Source organism: Neoarthrinium moseri, assembly GCF_022829205.1.
Source record: "Neoarthrinium moseri strain CBS 164.80 chromosome Unknown scaffold46_Wmoseri_CBS_16480, whole genome shotgun sequence".
In the NCBI taxonomy this organism is placed as follows: Eukaryota; Fungi; Ascomycota; class Sordariomycetes; order Amphisphaeriales; family Apiosporaceae; genus Neoarthrinium; species Neoarthrinium moseri.
In genome coordinates, this window is record NW_026055160.1 from 64,641 (window position 1) to 82,793 (window position 18,153).

The 18,153-nt window shown below is 50.4% G+C and overlaps 7 protein-coding genes across 7 annotated transcripts; 4 read left to right on the top strand and 3 right to left on the bottom strand.

Annotated features, from left to right (window-relative positions):
- Positions 1–39: 39 nt before the first annotated feature.
- On the top strand, positions 40–957 carry JN550_009719 (uncharacterized protein; the record flags this gene model as incomplete). Its single annotated transcript, XM_049321821.1, has 2 exons — positions 40–204; positions 265–957. 2 exons carry the CDS (start codon positions 40–42, stop codon positions 955–957), a joined length of 858 nt encoding a protein of 285 aa, XP_049168251.1.
- Positions 958–1,189: 232 nt separating this feature from the next.
- JN550_009720 (uncharacterized protein) lies at positions 1,190–2,878 on the bottom strand (the record flags this gene model as incomplete). The annotated part of the gene is made up of 3 exons (XM_049321822.1): positions 1,190–1,555; positions 1,618–2,720; positions 2,770–2,878. 3 exons carry the CDS (start codon positions 2,876–2,878, stop codon positions 1,190–1,192), a joined length of 1,578 nt encoding a protein of 525 aa, XP_049168252.1.
- Positions 2,879–3,411: 533 nt separating this feature from the next.
- JN550_009721 (uncharacterized protein) lies at positions 3,412–5,004 on the top strand (the record flags this gene model as incomplete). Its single annotated transcript, XM_049321824.1, has 1 exon — positions 3,412–5,004. One exon carries the CDS (start codon positions 3,412–3,414, stop codon positions 5,002–5,004), a length of 1,593 nt encoding a protein of 530 aa, XP_049168253.1.
- Positions 5,005–5,053: 49 nt separating this feature from the next.
- JN550_009722 (uncharacterized protein) lies at positions 5,054–7,306 on the bottom strand (the record flags this gene model as incomplete). Its single annotated transcript, XM_049321825.1, has 4 exons — positions 5,054–5,280; positions 5,569–5,766; positions 5,818–6,823; positions 6,878–7,306. The coding sequence occupies 4 exons, from the start codon at positions 7,304–7,306 to the stop codon at positions 5,054–5,056; spliced, it is 1,860 nt and encodes a 619-aa protein (XP_049168254.1).
- Positions 7,307–8,178: 872 nt separating this feature from the next.
- JN550_009723 (uncharacterized protein) lies at positions 8,179–10,251 on the bottom strand (the record flags this gene model as incomplete). Its single annotated transcript, XM_049321826.1, has 2 exons — positions 8,179–10,000; positions 10,082–10,251. The coding sequence occupies 2 exons, from the start codon at positions 10,249–10,251 to the stop codon at positions 8,179–8,181; spliced, it is 1,992 nt and encodes a 663-aa protein (XP_049168255.1).
- A 3,641-nt stretch (positions 10,252–13,892) lies between these two features.
- Positions 13,893–14,732, top strand: JN550_009724 (uncharacterized protein; the record flags this gene model as incomplete). Its single annotated transcript, XM_049321827.1, has 2 exons — positions 13,893–14,137; positions 14,201–14,732. 2 exons carry the CDS (start codon positions 13,893–13,895, stop codon positions 14,730–14,732), a joined length of 777 nt encoding a protein of 258 aa, XP_049168256.1.
- An 807-nt stretch (positions 14,733–15,539) lies between these two features.
- JN550_009725 (uncharacterized protein) lies at positions 15,540–17,885 on the top strand (the record flags this gene model as incomplete). The annotated part of the gene is made up of 1 exon (XM_049321828.1): positions 15,540–17,885. The coding sequence occupies one exon, from the start codon at positions 15,540–15,542 to the stop codon at positions 17,883–17,885; it is 2,346 nt and encodes a 781-aa protein (XP_049168257.1).
- Between the last annotated feature and the right edge of the window lie 268 nt (positions 17,886–18,153).

Consider the following 18,153-nt stretch of genomic DNA (forward strand, 5'->3'; position numbering starts at 1 on the left):
TTTCGTAGTCGTTACAGCTTGCGAAAATCATCAATTACAATGGAGAACACGAAAAATCTAACCATAGGTCACGTCTTCTCAAAAAACAAGAGCGTGGGCTGGTATGACAAGACAGGCCCCCACCTCCAGCCAGAGGCACGCGAGTTGCTTGAAAGGTACTCTGGCATCCCATCAGAGAGCGTCCTTGGCCATATCCTAGCTATAGTAAATGACCCGTGGCTATTGTAATTGACATGCCCTTTGCGTTGCTGACTGTATGTGTAGCGTGATCAAGCCTGGGAAGTGTATGCGTATCCCTGCATTGGCCAATTCCGCTTCCTGGATCTCAGCATGATTCGTCTGCCGATCTATCCACAGATCTTATCGAGATTGAAATCCGGGGCGAAGCTACTTGACGTTGGGTGTTGTCTTGCTCAAGATATCCGGAAGTTGGTATACGATGGTGCACCAGCGGATAGCTTATACGGGGCCGAGCAGAAGTTCCCGTTCATAGATGTTGGCTACGATCTGTTCAAGGACCGAGCGACGTTGAAATCGACCTTCATGCAGGCGGATATTCTGGAGGCAGACCCAGAGTCCCCATTAAATAGGCTGAAGGGGAGCGTGGACATCATACACCTTGGGATGATCTTGCATGTCTTCAACCGAGAAGAGCAGCTCATCGCTATCATGCGCTGTGTTGACATCTTGAAACAGGAACCTGGGACACTGATTGTTGGACAAGCTGTTGGCCATACTGAAGGGAAGCTTGCGCAGGGTATTGGAGGATCAGAAAACTACTTCCATAGCGACAAGACGTTCACGGAGCTTATGGTGGATATTGAGGCAATCACTGGCGCTAAATTTCGTGTCGAGGCTGGAATGGATGCAGGTCTTGGCATTGGTTCTGGGAGGCGGAAGTGGGATACCGATGACAAGACCCGAAGATTGTTTTTTGAGGTTGAGAGAATAGCTTGATGAGGACTGCATTGTTATTCTCCTAGACCAGACTGGCAAGTAGTGCATAGAATTTAGAGAAGGAAGCTATGTCATCTGGATATGCGTATTAAACTGCACTAAGGATTTATCAAATTATACAGTTTCAAGCATCCGATTGCCCTCGGACTTTGCTTCTATCCTTCGTAAATGCAGAAAACCGCTCGTCAATGTGTTGATAACTAAATGTGATGGTACCATGCTGTACTGCACGTTATTTCTCACTTATTACCTCTCCAGATCCCTCTTCCATCTCCTGAACACTGCTCTCTTTCTTGTCGGTCATTGATAAGACTGTCTTACGCGGTTGTTTCTTCCAGTCCTTAGCCGGGATGCCGTCTCTGAAGAAACCATCGATCTCCTCCAATGTACGGCCATTTACTTCACCTACGCAGAAATACACATATGCCCAGGTGATAAAACAAAGCCCCGTGTATACGAAGCCAGTCTTGGGACCCAAGTTGGCCGAGTAGTAGAGATAGGGAAGAGTAAAGACGGTGACCCAGACGGTAATCCAGAAGCACGCCACAGCAATGGCATAGATCTTGTTCCGGTTGCGGCCGACAGCCATTTCGGACGCCTATATGTGTTAGATCGACTCGGTTCTTTCTGAAAGGTGGAAACGAAAGCAGGCGAGCTTACAATAGTCCAACCTAGAGGGCCCCACGCGAAGTTGAAGGCTGCAATTTCGATGATGACAAAGCTGATGATCACCTTGCCAAAGGTTTCAGATACCGCACCCCCAGGGATTCCAAGATATCCGACCACAAATATCGATACAGTCATGATGCCTGTTGTCACCATCAACAGTGGCCGCCGTGGTAGCCTGTTGGCCAGAAGCACGGCGGCCAGGACCACAAACACCTGGATGATGAAGACGATTAACGTCATCAGGAAAGGATCTGCCAGCCCGATTGACTCGCTGAACACCGTGCCGAAGTAATAAAACCACTGGATACCGTTGATCTGCTGTGCGACCAGAGCACCGGCACTGAATATAACTTTGCGCCTCTCAATCGGGTCCGCGATAAGCTGCATCCAGCCACCCTCGGCGTCGAGCTCCATCTCCTTTTCGATGTCGGCCTGCATGCCACGGATATCGGGCTGCGGATCGTACGTTTTATCGTCGCGGTGGAGGGCCTCAAGAGCTCTGAGTGCCTTTTCTGATCGACCCTTACGAAGAAGCCACCGTGGGGATTCAGGGACAAACCAGATGAATGCAATGATGATGGCCGGGAAGAGTAGTTGGAAGCCGATGGGGAAACGGTAGGCAAATGTGGTATCTATGTTGACCATGCCACGATTGATTGCTGCAGCGATGATCTGCGAGACGGAGAGTGTGAGTTGCCAACACATAAGAAGAGGGCTGCGCATGGAATCTGGGGCAATTTCCTGAATCATGTAAGCATTGTAGCCACCTAAAGCAAGCTGGGTACGCCATACTCCCATGTAAAGAGGTGATGTGGCAGAGAAGTTTCCTACGCCAAAGCCCAAGACTGCTCGCCCAACGGTAACAAGGACATAACTTGAGCTTGTTACTAGCTGGAGGACCACTCCGAGAATGATGGCAGCAGTTCCGGTCATGAAGACGCCTTTGCGGCCAAACCAATCGTTCAGGGGCGCTGCGGTCAGCGACCCAACCAATTCACCCACGTTGATCATGGAGGTCATAATCGAGAGGCGAGACGGCGTGACCTCATGTCCGCCTTTGCCATTCGGCTCGCCAAAATGTTGGATAAAGATATCTGTCATCAAGTGAGCCCAGGGTTGTTGATCTGGTAGGTAATCTCGCACCTAGAGATGAGACGCCGTTGAAGTAGACTCCATCATACCCATACAGACATGCGCCAAGCGCAGCAAACCCGCAAAACAACCAAATATATGGATACTTGATTCGCGCCATCTTTGAAACACCGAGGGTGATCTTTGGAAATCGAAGTCTTGAAAGTGATGGATATGTTGTGGGTAGAAGTAGCAGCCAGGATCTCAACGACCCGCTCACTTATATCCCTTGCGAGCTATGGAGGAGACCTCACCCATACGTGACTCTTGGGACCCTCTCATGCACCCCAGAAAAAGCCCAGTTTCGAGACGTTTTCTCCATGCCATAGCGCGTGGAGTCTCCTTATCCCATATACAGTGGAGCATATTAGCGCCCCATCTGGGGTGACCTTACCATTTAAGGAGATGCCGCGGGGAAGACCATGACTCGAAAGCGACGGCGACCGCCAAATTGGGAATGCCACGGCCCGGCTGACGCATTGGGACTCGCCGTGGCATCCTTGTCACGGTAACTTGACTAGTGTAGGCATGGCTATTCGACTAGACTAGGTCATCCCATATAACTGTCGGTTGTCAGGAACCCCAGGCAAGTTAACCCCCGATGTGAAACCTTGACTCTCAGCTTGTGACGATTTTCGCGTGTTGTCTTTGAAAATGACGAGCGACTTAGACCAGGCTCCGACACCGCCGTCAGAGAATGGCTCTTTCCGCCGTATATCGCCAGCCCAAGCTGCTGCTGATGCGATTCCTCTTCTCGTCGATGACACTTATCACGTGTTCCACCTGGTAACGCCTCCATACACCAGACATCATCCCCCGCGATTACGTTCGACCTGGTGGCGGATGAGGTCCCAGAACCTGGTTGACTGGAACCGGGATAGTGGGCCTAGCATCAGGCCCGGAGACGGAGTAGATGCGCCGGATGCTGATGGCGCGTGGACTGGTGCTGCAGTCCTAGGTCCGGATGGGAACATGAACATCTTCTATACTGGGTACAATCTGTCGCAGAATGGGAAACAAGTGATCCTCAGGTCGAGATCACAGGACCGTCATGGCAGTCGCTTCGAGTGCCCTGGGAAGGAGATATCCTTCACCGGTGCCGGCCGGTCTAAGCTAGAAGACATTGACTTTCGAGACCCTTTCATATTTTACAACGAAAGCGAGGCTCAGTATTGGATGATTATCGCATCTAGATTGGCTGGAGGTCCTCACTGGAGCCGTGGATGCATTGCTCTCCTTAAGTCCAAGGACTTGGATACATGGAGCTTTGCCCCTGAGCCACTGTATTCACCAAACGACATGTTCTGCCCGGAATGCCCAGAGCTTTTCGGTTTACCGAACGGCAAATGGTATCTGGTGTATTCACGTTTCCACGCCCCGAACTCGGGGACTGTATACCGCGTCGCCGACTCACCTTACGGCCCCTTCAGGATCCCTCGCGATGGTTCCCATGGTCGATTAGATGGAAGAAGGTGGTATGCAGCGAAGTCCTGCCCGAAAGCCGGCGACCCTGGGAAGCGAATATACTTTGGCTGGATAGGTGACTACATCGACGAGGAAGGCAAATGGTTGTGGGGCGGCGACCTAGGACTGCCTCGTGAAGTATCTGCAGATGAGAAGGGAAATCTCCGTGTCGATGTCGTGCCGGAGGCGGAGAGGCTCTTCTACGAGACTTCGATGAAAATTTCCTCCGTGGACTTACCATCAGAACTGTCGCTGTCATCGACAGGCTCAACCGTCATCACCTATCCCGAGTTGGGAGACGCGGAGAAAAGAGACCTTCTTGTCAAATTTGACATCAGAAGCTGTGAAGCCCACTCATTTGGCCTTGTTATTGAGGCAGACAAGACGCAGAAAGGACACCGACTGCAGATAGTGCCAGCCGGAGAAGACACGTACACTGTGACCTTGTTCACTGATTTCCCCCCGCTCGATGATTTCTGGGCCGACCAGTACGATCTGCATCTGGCCAGGCCTGTCGATGGTCCTGAAATTGTACGCCATGAGCTTGTCAAATTAACGAAGGATATCACCATGTTTCTTCGAGGTCGCTTGCTGGAGATCTTCTGTGGAGGTCGTTCCGTTAGCTTTCGTCTTCCGAACTCGATATCCACGTCTCTGAGCACGCAAACAGAACAAAAAACTTCACGTACTCAGCGCCTCGGCTGGTTTGTCGAGGATGGCGAGGTCAAGCTGAGCAAGGTATTAATCCGATATGGAGGATTGGTGGATAAAACATGTATATAGTACAGGTTACCGTGTATGGTAAAGTGAACTAGACTCAATAGATTTGGCTTCAACCCCGGTATGTCGGATCGCCTGGCATGAGTGATGTCGCATCCAATTGGATTCCACTCAGGAGGTCGAATGCTCCATCAACACCGGCAGCGAGGTCCCAGTCTCCAAAGTCCGTATACTCGAGGGCTTCCGTAGAGAAGTTTGCCATCATAGGGCTGACAGTATCGTCGCTGGGCTCAATAAGGTTGACGGCGAGCGCATGCTCAAGACCTCTTAGAATAGCGCCTGGGCTACGTTAGCTTTGAGCATTCAGTTCGACCCGGATGGTCCACAGATGGAGACCCCACCTTCTAAACGGTTAACGGCGTATTTCATAGGTTCACTGCTTTTACTCATCGTGCGTAGATGCCACAAGTATGAATTCAGGGTCTCTTGCCAGAAACTCCGCTCCTGGGAAGAAAGAGAGGTGACGAGCAGTAAGGTGGTGAAAGATCCCACCAGGGAGAAGAGGTAAGGGGAAGCTGACGTATGTAAGCATTATCGAAGAAGACTGTTGTCGCCAGCAAAACCTACTAAAGTACCAAAATGCCTCTAGCTGGTCTGATCGCAGATTCCTGGCAAAGCTTATTGCGTTTTGTGCTGTCTGCAGAGCAGTCTGGCGAATGTTTGAAAGAATTGCGTCATCAGCGCAACGTGGAGGCAGCGCTGTAGATCGTATGAGCCGACGGAGGAGAGCCATCATGACTCCATAAAACGAGAAGTGGAGATAACCTGGACTGAATCAGTCCCTGCTAAAGCCTGATCTCGGCGGCGAACACATACCATGGAAGCATAGTTTCCGCTCGTAACTCACGTCCATCTGCAATGAGGCGGGGATACTCGCATACCACAACTGTAGTTGCCTCAAGAGCTCCTGAGATCTTTGATAGAGTAGGACGGTATCCTGATCGAAGCACATCCGAGCGGTGTAAAAAGACGAGAGGACAGAGGAGAGCAGTTGGGTGAGTCGGACCATGTGGATAAATTGTGTCTTTCCAGTCGCACTTATCGACCGTCGGTCATCATCGGAGGTTGAACTGTCGCAATCCGCGAAATCCAGGTTCTCCAACTCTCGGACTGTCCAGTCATCATGATGAATGTGAACTGGGCGGCCATAGGCCAGTGCAGTCCAACGATCTTGCATATAGAGCGCCCAACTCAGGCGCTTCCTCAGATTCTTCTCCCAATTTGGTATTGACCAACTACTGGCGTCAAGATGGAGGCCCAGGCATTGCCCGATAGCCAGCACCTGGCATGTCAAACCCCAGGCGTAAGTATGATCGGGATTGAGGGGATCCTCAGGCTGGCATTGCAAGAGCAACAAAGCGGCTTGTATCGAAGAGAGTTTGGGCCGGTGGTACGAGGACGCAAGGGCCTGCTTCAAAAGGTGGCGTAGTAATGATGAGTCTGGCAATGCCCGAATGGACAGCATGGGGTCGTAGGACCACCACCGTAGGGCGGATAAGTATACCGCGCCAAGGAGTGCAGCGGAAACTCGTCTATAAGACGCATTATAGTTGTCCATGAAGATGTCCTTGTGAAGCAGGGGGTAGCAAGGCTGAACATGTCGCCAGAACAGCTCTACGAGCCGTGGGCCATGAGGTCCGATGCACGCCTCAATGGCATCAGCGCGGGCGGCTTCACCTTCGAAATCCACGGCATTCTCGTCGGAGACCATGTGAAAGGTGAGCGGGTACTCGACCAAACCCCCATCTCGTTCGAGCACCCGCCTGATGGCATGGGTCTCGAGGCTGAACTCATGCGTGACAGGATCATATGGCCGATGGCGCTAAGGGCCAAGTCAGATATACCTCTGGACGGCGCTGGAAACGAAGAAGCATACCATAAGGATTGGTTCCATGTCGCTTCCCAGGCCGTACAGTTCCGCGAATCGCGACTGGGCAAGACCTAGTGCTGAAGCATCCGGCGTCGAATTTGGCCCGATGGGTGACTGCAGCCGAGCGTGGGCCGAGCCAGACAGTGGCCTCTGGGCTGGAGAGGCAATGTCAGGCGCTTGGTGGTTGATATCCGCCGACAGCAAAGAAGAAGAAGAAGACTCTTCAACTTGATTCGAAGGGTTGGACGGCCGATCTGGGGGTTCGTGGTTGAAGGTGCACTGAGACCTTCGCAACTGGCAATGGATGCATCTCGGATCCCCATCCTTCGTCACGCAGCGGGTCTTCTTCTTTCGACAAGCATCGCAAGGTCGGCCACTACGTCGGGCCCGCCTCTTGTTGCCAGACTCATAGTCCGACGGGGTGAGGATCTCCATCTATTTCAAATCGGGTGTGCTGCTGCATGTGAGCTTCCAACTCCCGAACCTTACATACCAGCAAACGTACATTCATACCTCGTATCGGAATCACAGATGACGCGTGAAGATGGAGAAGACGGACTCGGTACGGGCTGCAGTCCACCTGTGTGGGCAGTGTCTCTGGGCGAGTCTACTGGCGAATAAGCGACCAAGTCAGTCTAGTGCAGGCCTTGGGTGGTTGGGTTTAGTGGCCCACTGGCCCACTGATGGGGGACCAAAGGTGCTGTGACTAGCGGGGACGAGAGATCCGTCAGCCATGCCAACACTCATTCACTTCTCACACTTGGAAGCCTGCATCTGAAGGAAATACTAGAACGAGGTCCAAAAATTACATACAATTGTCTGATTGATAGTATAACATAACGCCTGTAGAAAGGCCATTGCCCCCATCCTTTGTGCTTGACTGGATACCTTTCGCTTTTAGTTAGACTTGGTACCATGCCAGCTTCGCATCTTCGTTAAAATCCCTTTGACCGCAACAGTTAGACATCGAAATACTCTCGCAGATGTGCAATGCACCAGCTAGGCAGCTCACGTTGTCTTTAGTGAGTATGTGTCGGATGATATTTATGCCAGTGGCCTTAGCTCCGTCCGTCCGTACCAGACTGTTGAAGTTCACCAGAAATTCAGTAGAAGCTGAACCTTCTTGGCACTGGGATTGTCGCAAAACATAAGCCAGATTACCACACTTACAGGGTGGAGCTTCACCTTTTGCTTTGTGCCAGAAACTGATAGGTTTGTTAAATGATATGAACGAGCTACCCACTTCACGCTCTTCCAGGGGGGTTTAATGTATGGCGTGATTTAGAGTGAGCAATACTGATCCTTTCTTAAAGACCATTGCTGGCCTGACTCGACCGATGAAGGCTAAACCTATTCATCTGGTCACTCAATTGACTGATAAGCGATGGGAAAGGACTGCGAGAGAATCTCAGGCCGCTGGAAGGCGCCTCGTTGCTCGATGACTCCCAGTTCGACATGCGGCCCCCAGTTGATGCGAACGTATCCCTCAATTCCTTTAGTCTCCTATAAGACGCGTCTGATGACCGAAGAGAGGATGCCATGGTTGGCAGTCTGCACGAACAAAGTGTCTCAGGCTCAACTTCTGGAGTAGCTGAGGGGTTGTTTCTTCGCTTCGACGAATCCTGTGTGTCGGCATCAGTTTTTGGAAGAGCTAACGAGTGATTCCTTGCGTTCGACGGGCTACTCGTGTCGGACTCAATTCCTTGAATAGCTGAGGATAGGTTTCTGGGCTTCATGTCGTGCTTCTGTATGTCGTGAAATATACATTTCCGCTCCTTCAGCCTCTGTAGATACATAGTGCCAAGTTGCGCATCCGTAGAGGCGTTCAAGGTAATCAATCCCTCCTCAACTACCAACTCGCAACATATGTGCAATATTTCCGCCGAAGGGATTCCAATCTCATCCCAAATGTTCAACCATCGAACATGAGAGGTTTCGATTCGGTGCCGAAGTCTCCAAAGACGGGAAAACAAAATATTGGCCGACCACAGACCATTCAAGAAAGATTGCTGCCCGTTTTCCAGCTCTTGAATCGAACTTATTTGTAGGGCAGCATGAGGAGAACGTATAGCAACAGAAATCCAATTGATGCACGACGGGAGATAAGTGCGAAGGAGACGGCCCGTGGTCCCTGCGAGGAATATTCCAAGGCCGGTTAAGTTTTCGTCGTGATTCTGACCAGGCTGGGTGGGGAAAGGGGAGAGGATAGGGACGGGAATCATCCCTGCAACATCAGCTGTGGATGGTGACCAATAGTGGATGTGGATCAGTGTGTCAACGAACAGTAGCGATGTTTGTTGGCGGACGGCTCTGTCTTCATTATAGTACGCAGCCCTCCAAGACTCAAAAAGATGGTGTTGCGACCCCGCAGAGTTATCCTGCAAGTGAAAGCTTCGAGCGAGTAGCGTGTGCGCGATCTCATACTCCGACGAGGAATATGCTCGCTTCGGTGACTGCTGCATTCTTTTAAGTAAAACCTCCTGAACTAGGTCGCACTGCTCCCAGGTCTGAGCAGTTCGGGCACAAGCGATCAATAGTGGCGTCACGAGGCTTTCAGGCTGCTCTGGACTCTTAGCCTGCTCTATCTGAAGAAGAACTGCATAGATATTACAGGCTTCTTTCAAACAAAGGATCGCACCCAGGTAATCGGCAATGGATCTCAGTTTATTCAGCTCACTTTCCCCTCGAAGAAGATATGAGATAGCACAGCGACGAAAGGCTCTGAAGCTGATTGCCGTGTTCAGAGCGATACGCAAATCAGACTGAAATTGGTTGGCGAGACTGGCGAACATATGGTTGGGGACGTCGCTGTCAGTGGAAGGCTCCCAAGTGCAACATGTAAATGTTTCAGGACTAATGAAGTCTTCCGTATCGCCTTCGGTGTCGCCATCGCTGCAAGCAAATTTCTGCTTCTTAGAAACACGTGGAAGAGACGGTGCTCGTTCATTGTTGTGAACAATAATATCGGTACTTTGTGTTTTTCTTTGCTGTTTATGGTCTTCCAGAATTCGGGCCGTGTCACACTGGATGGCACCGGCATCGTGTTGCTGATGACGGCCTTCCTCTGGGTTAATCTTTGCTTCCGCCCTAGGTTCATACCGACGAAGGCCCCACTTCCGAAACTGGTGCCTATATTGTCTGGGACTAGAAGCCGTACTTCATGAGTTCCAGTGCGCATAAGGGTACAATCACACGTTTATAAGACCTTACGTTGCTTTGAAGCCATGCTCTTCTTCCATAGCATCCATCAAGTCCTCCAATTTCTTTGTAGGGTGCATTTCTCGAATTTTCAATTCATACTTGGCCCAGGTCGTTGAGGCAATCTGCTCTGCACGTTTCAACTTCGTGCCGGCGAACCTGAACTGGACGGCACCTTCCATGACTGCCACGCTGTGATATTCGATGGACGAGGATGGGGAGAATGCCCAGGAACCCCACTGAGTGTAGAATAACCGTAGTTTCAATTTGGCCAGTGGCTCATTGGGATCAAAATCACAGGTTCGAGACGAGCTTCTTGTAATTTGCAACAATGAATATGAACGGACTTGGCCAATATAATGGGATTTTGGACAAGCTGCCAGAAGCCGGTCGGCTGTGTGAAACACAGGAGCTCTGGGAAATGCCAACTACCGAACGTAGTCTAGCTTCGCAGGCAACTGTGCCTCCCACGGACTTATATGGATATGCAGGTCCAGCATTGCCAAGCTGCGTCGACATCTGAACCAGCAGGGATACTTACTACTGCTCAAATAGCAGTAGGATTTTACAGCAAGACTTTAGATAGGACCACTGAGTTACGTAGCATCTGCAGTAGAGCCAGCCGAGCTCGCTGCCGAGCTACCTGCCGAGCTACCTCTTTCCCATCACGGGTCAGATCTCAACAGACCCGACTTGCCGCTTCATGTGTGACTGACTACCTATTGGTCAGGGTGGGGCCCAAAGCCTTCCCTGAAACCAAACGACAAACACCAAATCAGGCAACGATCTGCTTCTCGCTGCCTTGCTCCTGAAACAAAAGAGCTGTCTGACATGCAGCGAGCAGCACTGTACCTAGCATCGAGAATTGGCATTCTACAAAATAGGAGTTTGGAAATGTCTTCGACCGCTTATGTTGCGTCGCAATCAGTCTCTGTCCAGGTGACTGGGATTAGCCTGGCCGCACTTGAATGGTCATTGGCCGACGAAGACTAGAGCGGTGTTTCAAACACTTGGTGGCCTAGTTGTTGAGGAGACAGATAATGCACCATATCTGGAATTTGCAAAAGTATACCTGTAAAAAAAGTCACAAGTTTGGAACCCTCACGAGTTTTACACCCAGCTCGCGATGTAGGCGATGTCGAGATGGGTTATAAAGAATGATATGGCTGTACATTTCCAGATGCTTCTTCGTCTGGGCCGGTATTAGAGAAGGACTTTCTCAGTGTCAACAGGATCGTATATTAAACATCTTTCGTTATGCAAGACCAATTCAAGTCGACTGACCATGCGCTCATGCATACGGGTGGATGGTGTGTCGTGCCAAAAACCGCATTGAAGGTATACCCATATGTTGAAGCCAGGTTTACTAGTCCCTTCGTTTAATATGACTGATTAAGCCACAGAGCACGTTCTTACATCAGAAAAGCTGCGAAAAGGGGGATATTCTAAGAGAGGATCCCGAGCCTTATGCCCAATCCTGTTTCACCAACCATCATCAAGGCTATCATATTGAGCGATGGCTTGCGGAAACGGACAAAGATAGTGCCTGGACAGCACAAGCACATGGCAAGAGAGGAAAGTGAAGAGATTCTCATAAAACTCTTCATACATAATTCAAGCGAAACAGCCACTACTATATGCTTGTTAAGGAGTGCCAGATTAAGGGCCGGTCATTCGTTATTACGTGCAATTAACCTGCATTATCAAAGTTCCTCCCGTGTTTGAAAAGCAGGTCTCAGTCATGATCGCAGATCATCTTTCCATAACCGTCACTTATTTTAACCTCTGTATTACTGGGTGTCTGTTCGAGGTGTACCTCTCTTTCGTCCTAAGGAATAGCGTTACATTCCAGTATGCAGTGGCCTGTGGTCAGCACCACGCTACGGATGATAGATTTTGTTTTAAAACAGAAATTTTTAATAAAACATCCACTTTGGAACACAAACGGATCCCGGGTAACAGCCTGGTATTCAGAAGTCTGCCAGTGCCAGAGCATGCGCCAGGACGCTATGTGTGGGATGAGGATACGAAAAACATCAGCTTAGCGACGAAGAGATGAAGTTAAGCGCTGCTTCTTCGCGAAGAGGGAGGCTGAAATTTGTGACATTGGCTGTGTTCATCCGCGGCTTGGTGTTCGATGCCCAGCTCAGCTTGCGTGGCGAGATGCCAATGTAGGATAGGGCTGATGGTTGCGCTGGCGAACCGACCTCGAGATTCAGGTACAGAATTGGCGGCAAGGAACATTATCAGAGTTAATCAGACCTTCGCCTTGGTTTATTGCCAGTTATGAAAACGTTGAATGATACGATTATTGGTCATGAAAAATATGCCTCTGAAACCAGTACTTTGTTTGATTCACATAAATGAACACGGAATCTTGTAGGCTGGGGGCGGGGGCATGGCAGCGGCGCACATGCAGGTATGCAGGACAGGACAATCGAGCGCCCGGTAGCTGCAGGTATTGTGTCATCCACACAGCCCGCACTTGGTTTCTTCCTAAAATTCCTCTGCACAGTCGATTGCCGCATCTTCTACTTGTCCTATTGTGCTTCGACAATGTTCAGTGGGCAGTACGTAATCAGACCCATACTGGGAGATGGCGTCTGCCCTGAGTACCCACACCTGGAGGCAGTCAGCTGTACACAAATAAACAAGCTGCTTTTCAACCAATCAGAGACCCTGCATGCCCATTGGCCAAGTTGGTTTACGGCGTCCGACTGTTAATCGGGAGATCGTCAGTTCGACCCTGACATGGGCAGCATCAGTTCTTCATTTTTTGCAGAATCGAGGGATTTTGGGGCGCACGTATTTGTGTGGGCGACGAGTGGACGATGCAGTGGAGCTACCAAACAACGTCTCGCCATCTTTTTGTCTATCGATAACCCGCATCCCAACGAGACAGGGCTTTGAGCACAAGTCCAGCGAGGTTCGACTGGGACTTGGGTGTCATCTCAGGGTGTGGAATTGTGGGTGCCATTGCCGATTCAGCACACCGATCCCTGGAGTAGAATCTCTCCCAAGTGCTACGCTGATGTGCGAAAAGTGCCAGAATCTCAGTTGCCTGCAAATGTACGCAGCTCACATGCACCAACTCTGTTTCGTAGGCTCCCAGTTAGATTCATGGCGAAATATTCTTTGCATCTGTGTCAACTCGGGTCACCGGTCACGAAAAATACCGCTTGTCAAAAAGATATGGATAATGGGCTCATATTACGAGAATGACTTCTCTTACTAAAGCCTCAACTATTCTTTTTTTATGGCGGCTTTCCACTTGCTCACCGCGGTTACAATCCTTCTAGTCTTTGGGGATTAAAGTCCCCCAATGTTAACTCGGCAGGACGAAGACTGCATGAGAATATCGTCAATCAACTGTGGGTTTCTTTGACCACATTTATTCCTCCTCCACTTTCTATTGAATGATAACCGGCAATGCAGCAAATTCTGGGGTACATACGCGGCTGCGTGGAGATGCCAAGCCCGGATTAGCCGCCGGGAAAACCCCAGGGTCTACCCATATGTGTGTCCGGAGGGCATTTCACGCCTTGCAGTTCGGCTTTTCAACAGCACCTCAAGTGACAGGTGGGTTTTCTCCATAGCACATGGTTGGGACACCCTTGTGCACACCACACTCGCAACGTGGCAAAGTCAAAAGTGGTGAGCGATACTAAATTTAGCGTCCATATACTACCCCTTACCCGGGCAATGGGAGCAGCAAAGAGCTCCCGAAGGGAAATATCACCGGCAGTTGTAAGGATACATTTTATATAAGAAGCAGCCAACTGGCCCCTTGCATCCATTCAAACTTCGTTGCGTTGCGGCAACCATGGCTCCTCTCCACGTCTGGCTTTCTGCTGCTTTTGCATTCTGTGGAACATTTGCTGGGGCTGCATCAGTGCAACCACAGAACGTACCAAAATCTGTGGCTGCAAGCTACTACTCATCTTTCTGGAATGACGGAAAGGCAACCGTCAAATACAGCAATGGAGCCAATGGACAATACACAGTCAACTGGTCTGGTGACAAGGGTAACTTTGTTGGTGGAAAAGGATGGAACCCCGGTGGCAACAAGTACCGTCCTGCCCAAGATCTTCTCGTAGGCAGTGCATAAGATCTGACTATTTGGCGTTGTAGGGCTGTGAATTATTCTGGAACATTTGAGCCTGATGGAAACGCGTATCTTGCTGTTTACGGCTGGACCACCAACCCGCTGGTTGAATACTATATCATCGAATCATTCGGAACCCACAATCCCTCAGATACCCCAGAAGCAACCAGCAAAGGAAATATGACCAGTGATGGGGGTGAATATGAGATATGGACCAAGATGCGCAAAAATAAACCCAGTATCCAGGGGACTGCAACATTCCCACAATTCTGGTCCATACGGACTGCGAAACGCGTCGGTGGTACCGTCACGACTGGCAACCACTTCAAGGCTTGGACTGACGCCGGTTTGAAATTGGGCACACACAACTACATGATTGTTGCAGTTGAAGGCCAGGACAGCAGTGGGACAGCTGCAATAAACGTTGGGGTTGCGCCAACGGGTTCTGTTGCGGAGACACCCACTGCCGCCCCAACTACAACGTCGACTGAACTATCAGGTGCAGGCGCCACGTTGACCAGTACATACCTTGGATATCCAACACGAAACACTACATGAAACATCATTGTCGGATTCATACACAAGCCGCAGTATACTGAACTGGAGTGGTGCTCCTGGGCCATATTCCCCAAGTAACACAACCTCAGCCAACGCAGTCCTCCTCGTCAGTGTCGACAAATCGAACATACATTGTCCGTGTGGCTAAAATAAACGTATGAATCGACGGTCGCCAAACCGAATGGTCGTAAATTGAAGGCAAAAAGTGCGATGGTGTATTAAACTCTACGGAAAAGAGGGAAATTAAATAAATAAAACGCGAAAAAGCACGGCCACAATTTCTCAGCCACAATTCTATACCACGTCTCACCAGCCCGAGCTCACTATCTAGTTAATTAATCAATTCTTTCCATCCATATCGTCCGTCATATCATGACATGTCTCTCTTCTTATGTTAGTTGAGTCGGAATTCGGGGCGCGCAGTTCGCGGTGCCTGTCACTCAGCTTGAGGCTCTAGTTTTCAGCTCCGACAATAGCGCCATGCATGCCACCATGAAGCCACCATGGCCCTGTCCCATTGGCGCATGCTTCCGATACGGGCGGCATGGCGCAAACCATGTTGCGATGCATGAGAGAACTTTGCTCTACCTACAAGCATCCATATGAGGCATGGTACCTACCGCTTTGGCTGCAGCTCGTCACACGCTTGCCCGAGTGGGCGGCAGGGACCAGGCGAGGGTGCCGGCGCCCGCGAGTCCTTTAAGAGGATCATGAGACCCTGCCGCCATCAATCTCCTTCCAAACAAGTCTTCTTGACCAACGCCTGCACGGCTGAATAGGCAATACCCTCGGACTTACGCACGCGCCATGGAGTGGGACACGAGTCGCACGCCAACAACGTACTCTAACTATTCGTTCTCATCTCTGCCCTCGAAGCACGACGTGGACTACACATATTACGCAGTGCATCCAGAAAATGCGCCGATTCTCGCTCAAGTAGCCGTAGAGAAACCAAAGACTCCTTTGAGGCGCCATTTCAATCCATTCCGGCACCTGATCCACCTCGTCGCTCTCGCAGCATCTGGCGCCGTCCTGCAGCTGAGCTTTCGAAATGTATATTGGTCCGACGAGACTGAATGGGATCGGAAATGGTACTTGCTAGGACTTGGCCAGCAGGATACCCTGAACGCGCTTCAGTTTGTCGCCAAGATCCATGAGATTCTCATAGTCGCATCCCTGAGCAGCCAGGTCATCCACATCGCTCGGAGGAAGTTGGTCGGAGAGAATGGCATCCCTTTTGGCCTGCTGGTGGGTGCATACCAGGTTGGTTCTGCAGAGTACCTTTTCAGTGGTGGCTTTGGTTATCCGTTCTTGAAAAGCCTGCGCCCTTTCACGTGGAAGCCTTTCATTTTTGCACTGGGGCTCGCCTTGGCTATCATCTACGCCAATATGGTCGGTCCAGCTTCAGCTATTGCAGTCATTCCGAACCTGGATTGGTGGCCAATGCGCGACCCATACTCCGGACGCGCCCTCAAGTCCTACATTGGGCTGACTCTAGACGAGAGCTACCCTCTCTCTGTCTCAACCGATGCCATGACGGAGGCGTGGATCGAAAGTTGCAATGCACAAAACCCGCCTACTATTTGCCCAGCTGGAGGCTATAACAGCATCTCAGAATGGGCGATTGCTTGGTCTCAGGAAGGGATCGTGTACGATATTCCAATGTCGGGCTCATTAGTGAGAGCCAAGAGGGATCTAGCTTTTCGGTTCGCTCGCTCGTCGGCATCTAGCCCAGGTGTAGCAATGGCCCTCACCTTGAAACAGTCAGCAGCGACGATGGCAGACCTGTTCTGGCAGTACGTCAGCACGAACAAAATCGGAACAATGAGCGTCGTGGAACGGCCTCTACTGACAAGTTCAGATGAATCAAAACTTCTTGCGCCACTTGTACAAGTGCAATGCAGCAACTATGACTACGACGCTGCCCGGGAAAGCCAAAGCGATTTGCTCTTCGATACATCTCTTCTCAGCAACTTTTCTTCAACCAACTATTACAGGAAAGGGTCTAAATGGGAAGTCCCAAGGGAATACTGGAACTTCGCACACCCGACGAACGTCTTGAACTTTACTTGGATCGATGCTTCCCATCTCTCAACCCAAGATGGCCAAATTCATGCTTCCATCGGGGCCCTTGCAACTGTGCCTTCTGTTTATTCCGAGACATGGGACAACGGAAGTCAAACATACACTCAAAAAAGTACACTGGTGCCTTGCATGATAGATGCACGCTGGACGGCAGCTCAGTTGAACTATGACCCAAAGAACAGCCTGGTCATCAAACACAATTTGACAGATCTGTCGGTATTTCTCGACCCGGCTGCTAGCCAGCCAGATGGAAGAAGGAGACTAGGGCTAAGCGAAACAATATCGATTGAACCACGCTGGGCCGAGTTCCTGGACGCAAAAAAGCCTGGGTACATTGATACAAGGAACGGAAGCATATACCAAGATATGAGTTCCGTTCAGAATCTTTTCCACGTTTTTACTACGCTCAGTTCAGACGGTGAAGGCAATGGATACTACGGTTTCGCGCCTCCGCAGAATGTCACCAACCAGGACTACTACACCAATATATCCAGTATTGTGGCTGGCATTATCAGTATGGTTGTGACAGATGGTCTTGCACGGGAGTCACACGGCTCATCTCTCATGGAGCTTAAACCCGAGACAGACGGGAACGTCACCCTTGTAAACTTGCAATTTCTTGCTGGAGGTTCGAGGATGGAACCTTTCCAGTCACCGGCGCAAAGCCTACGCGACTACGTGCCAATCAGCTTCACCATTCAAAGATGGGGCTGGGGTTATGGCTTGAAGTCACAAACGGTATTGTTCGCCGTGTCCGTGCTCTTTGTACACGCTGGATTGTGCACATGCTATTTCATCGGAACATTCCTGTTCTGGGCGTGGAAAGGCGGGTGGACAAGTCATGCTTGGAAGGATGTGGGCGAGTTGGTCGCATTGGCTCTCGTGTCTCGGGAACCCAACGAGTTCCGTAATACTGGAGCTGGGATAAAGGATCGGAAAACTTGGAGTGCGACAATGAACATCCGTGAGCATGGTGATTGTGGCATTGAGCTGGTTGCAAATCGAGATGACGGGAGAATGGCAATGAACGAAGGATTGCTGAGAGTTCGTAAGAAATACGGATCTTAGCGTAGACCCTAGTCATCTGGTAAGCTTCGCCCAGCTAAATTGGTCAGATTGTAAACTTGGAGTATCATGTTTATAATGTTAATATATACGCTGAAAACCTATTGGGAAAGAGGCTAGATAGAACGTTAAGAAACCACTAGAAGGGGGCGCGCGGGGTCAGAATAGCACTGCATTTCTTATCTAGTAGCCTGCATATCGGAAACCTAATGACGGACTGTCGCTAATGACTGCCGCTGTGTGACCGGTGAGCGTGCTCACCATCCTAGCA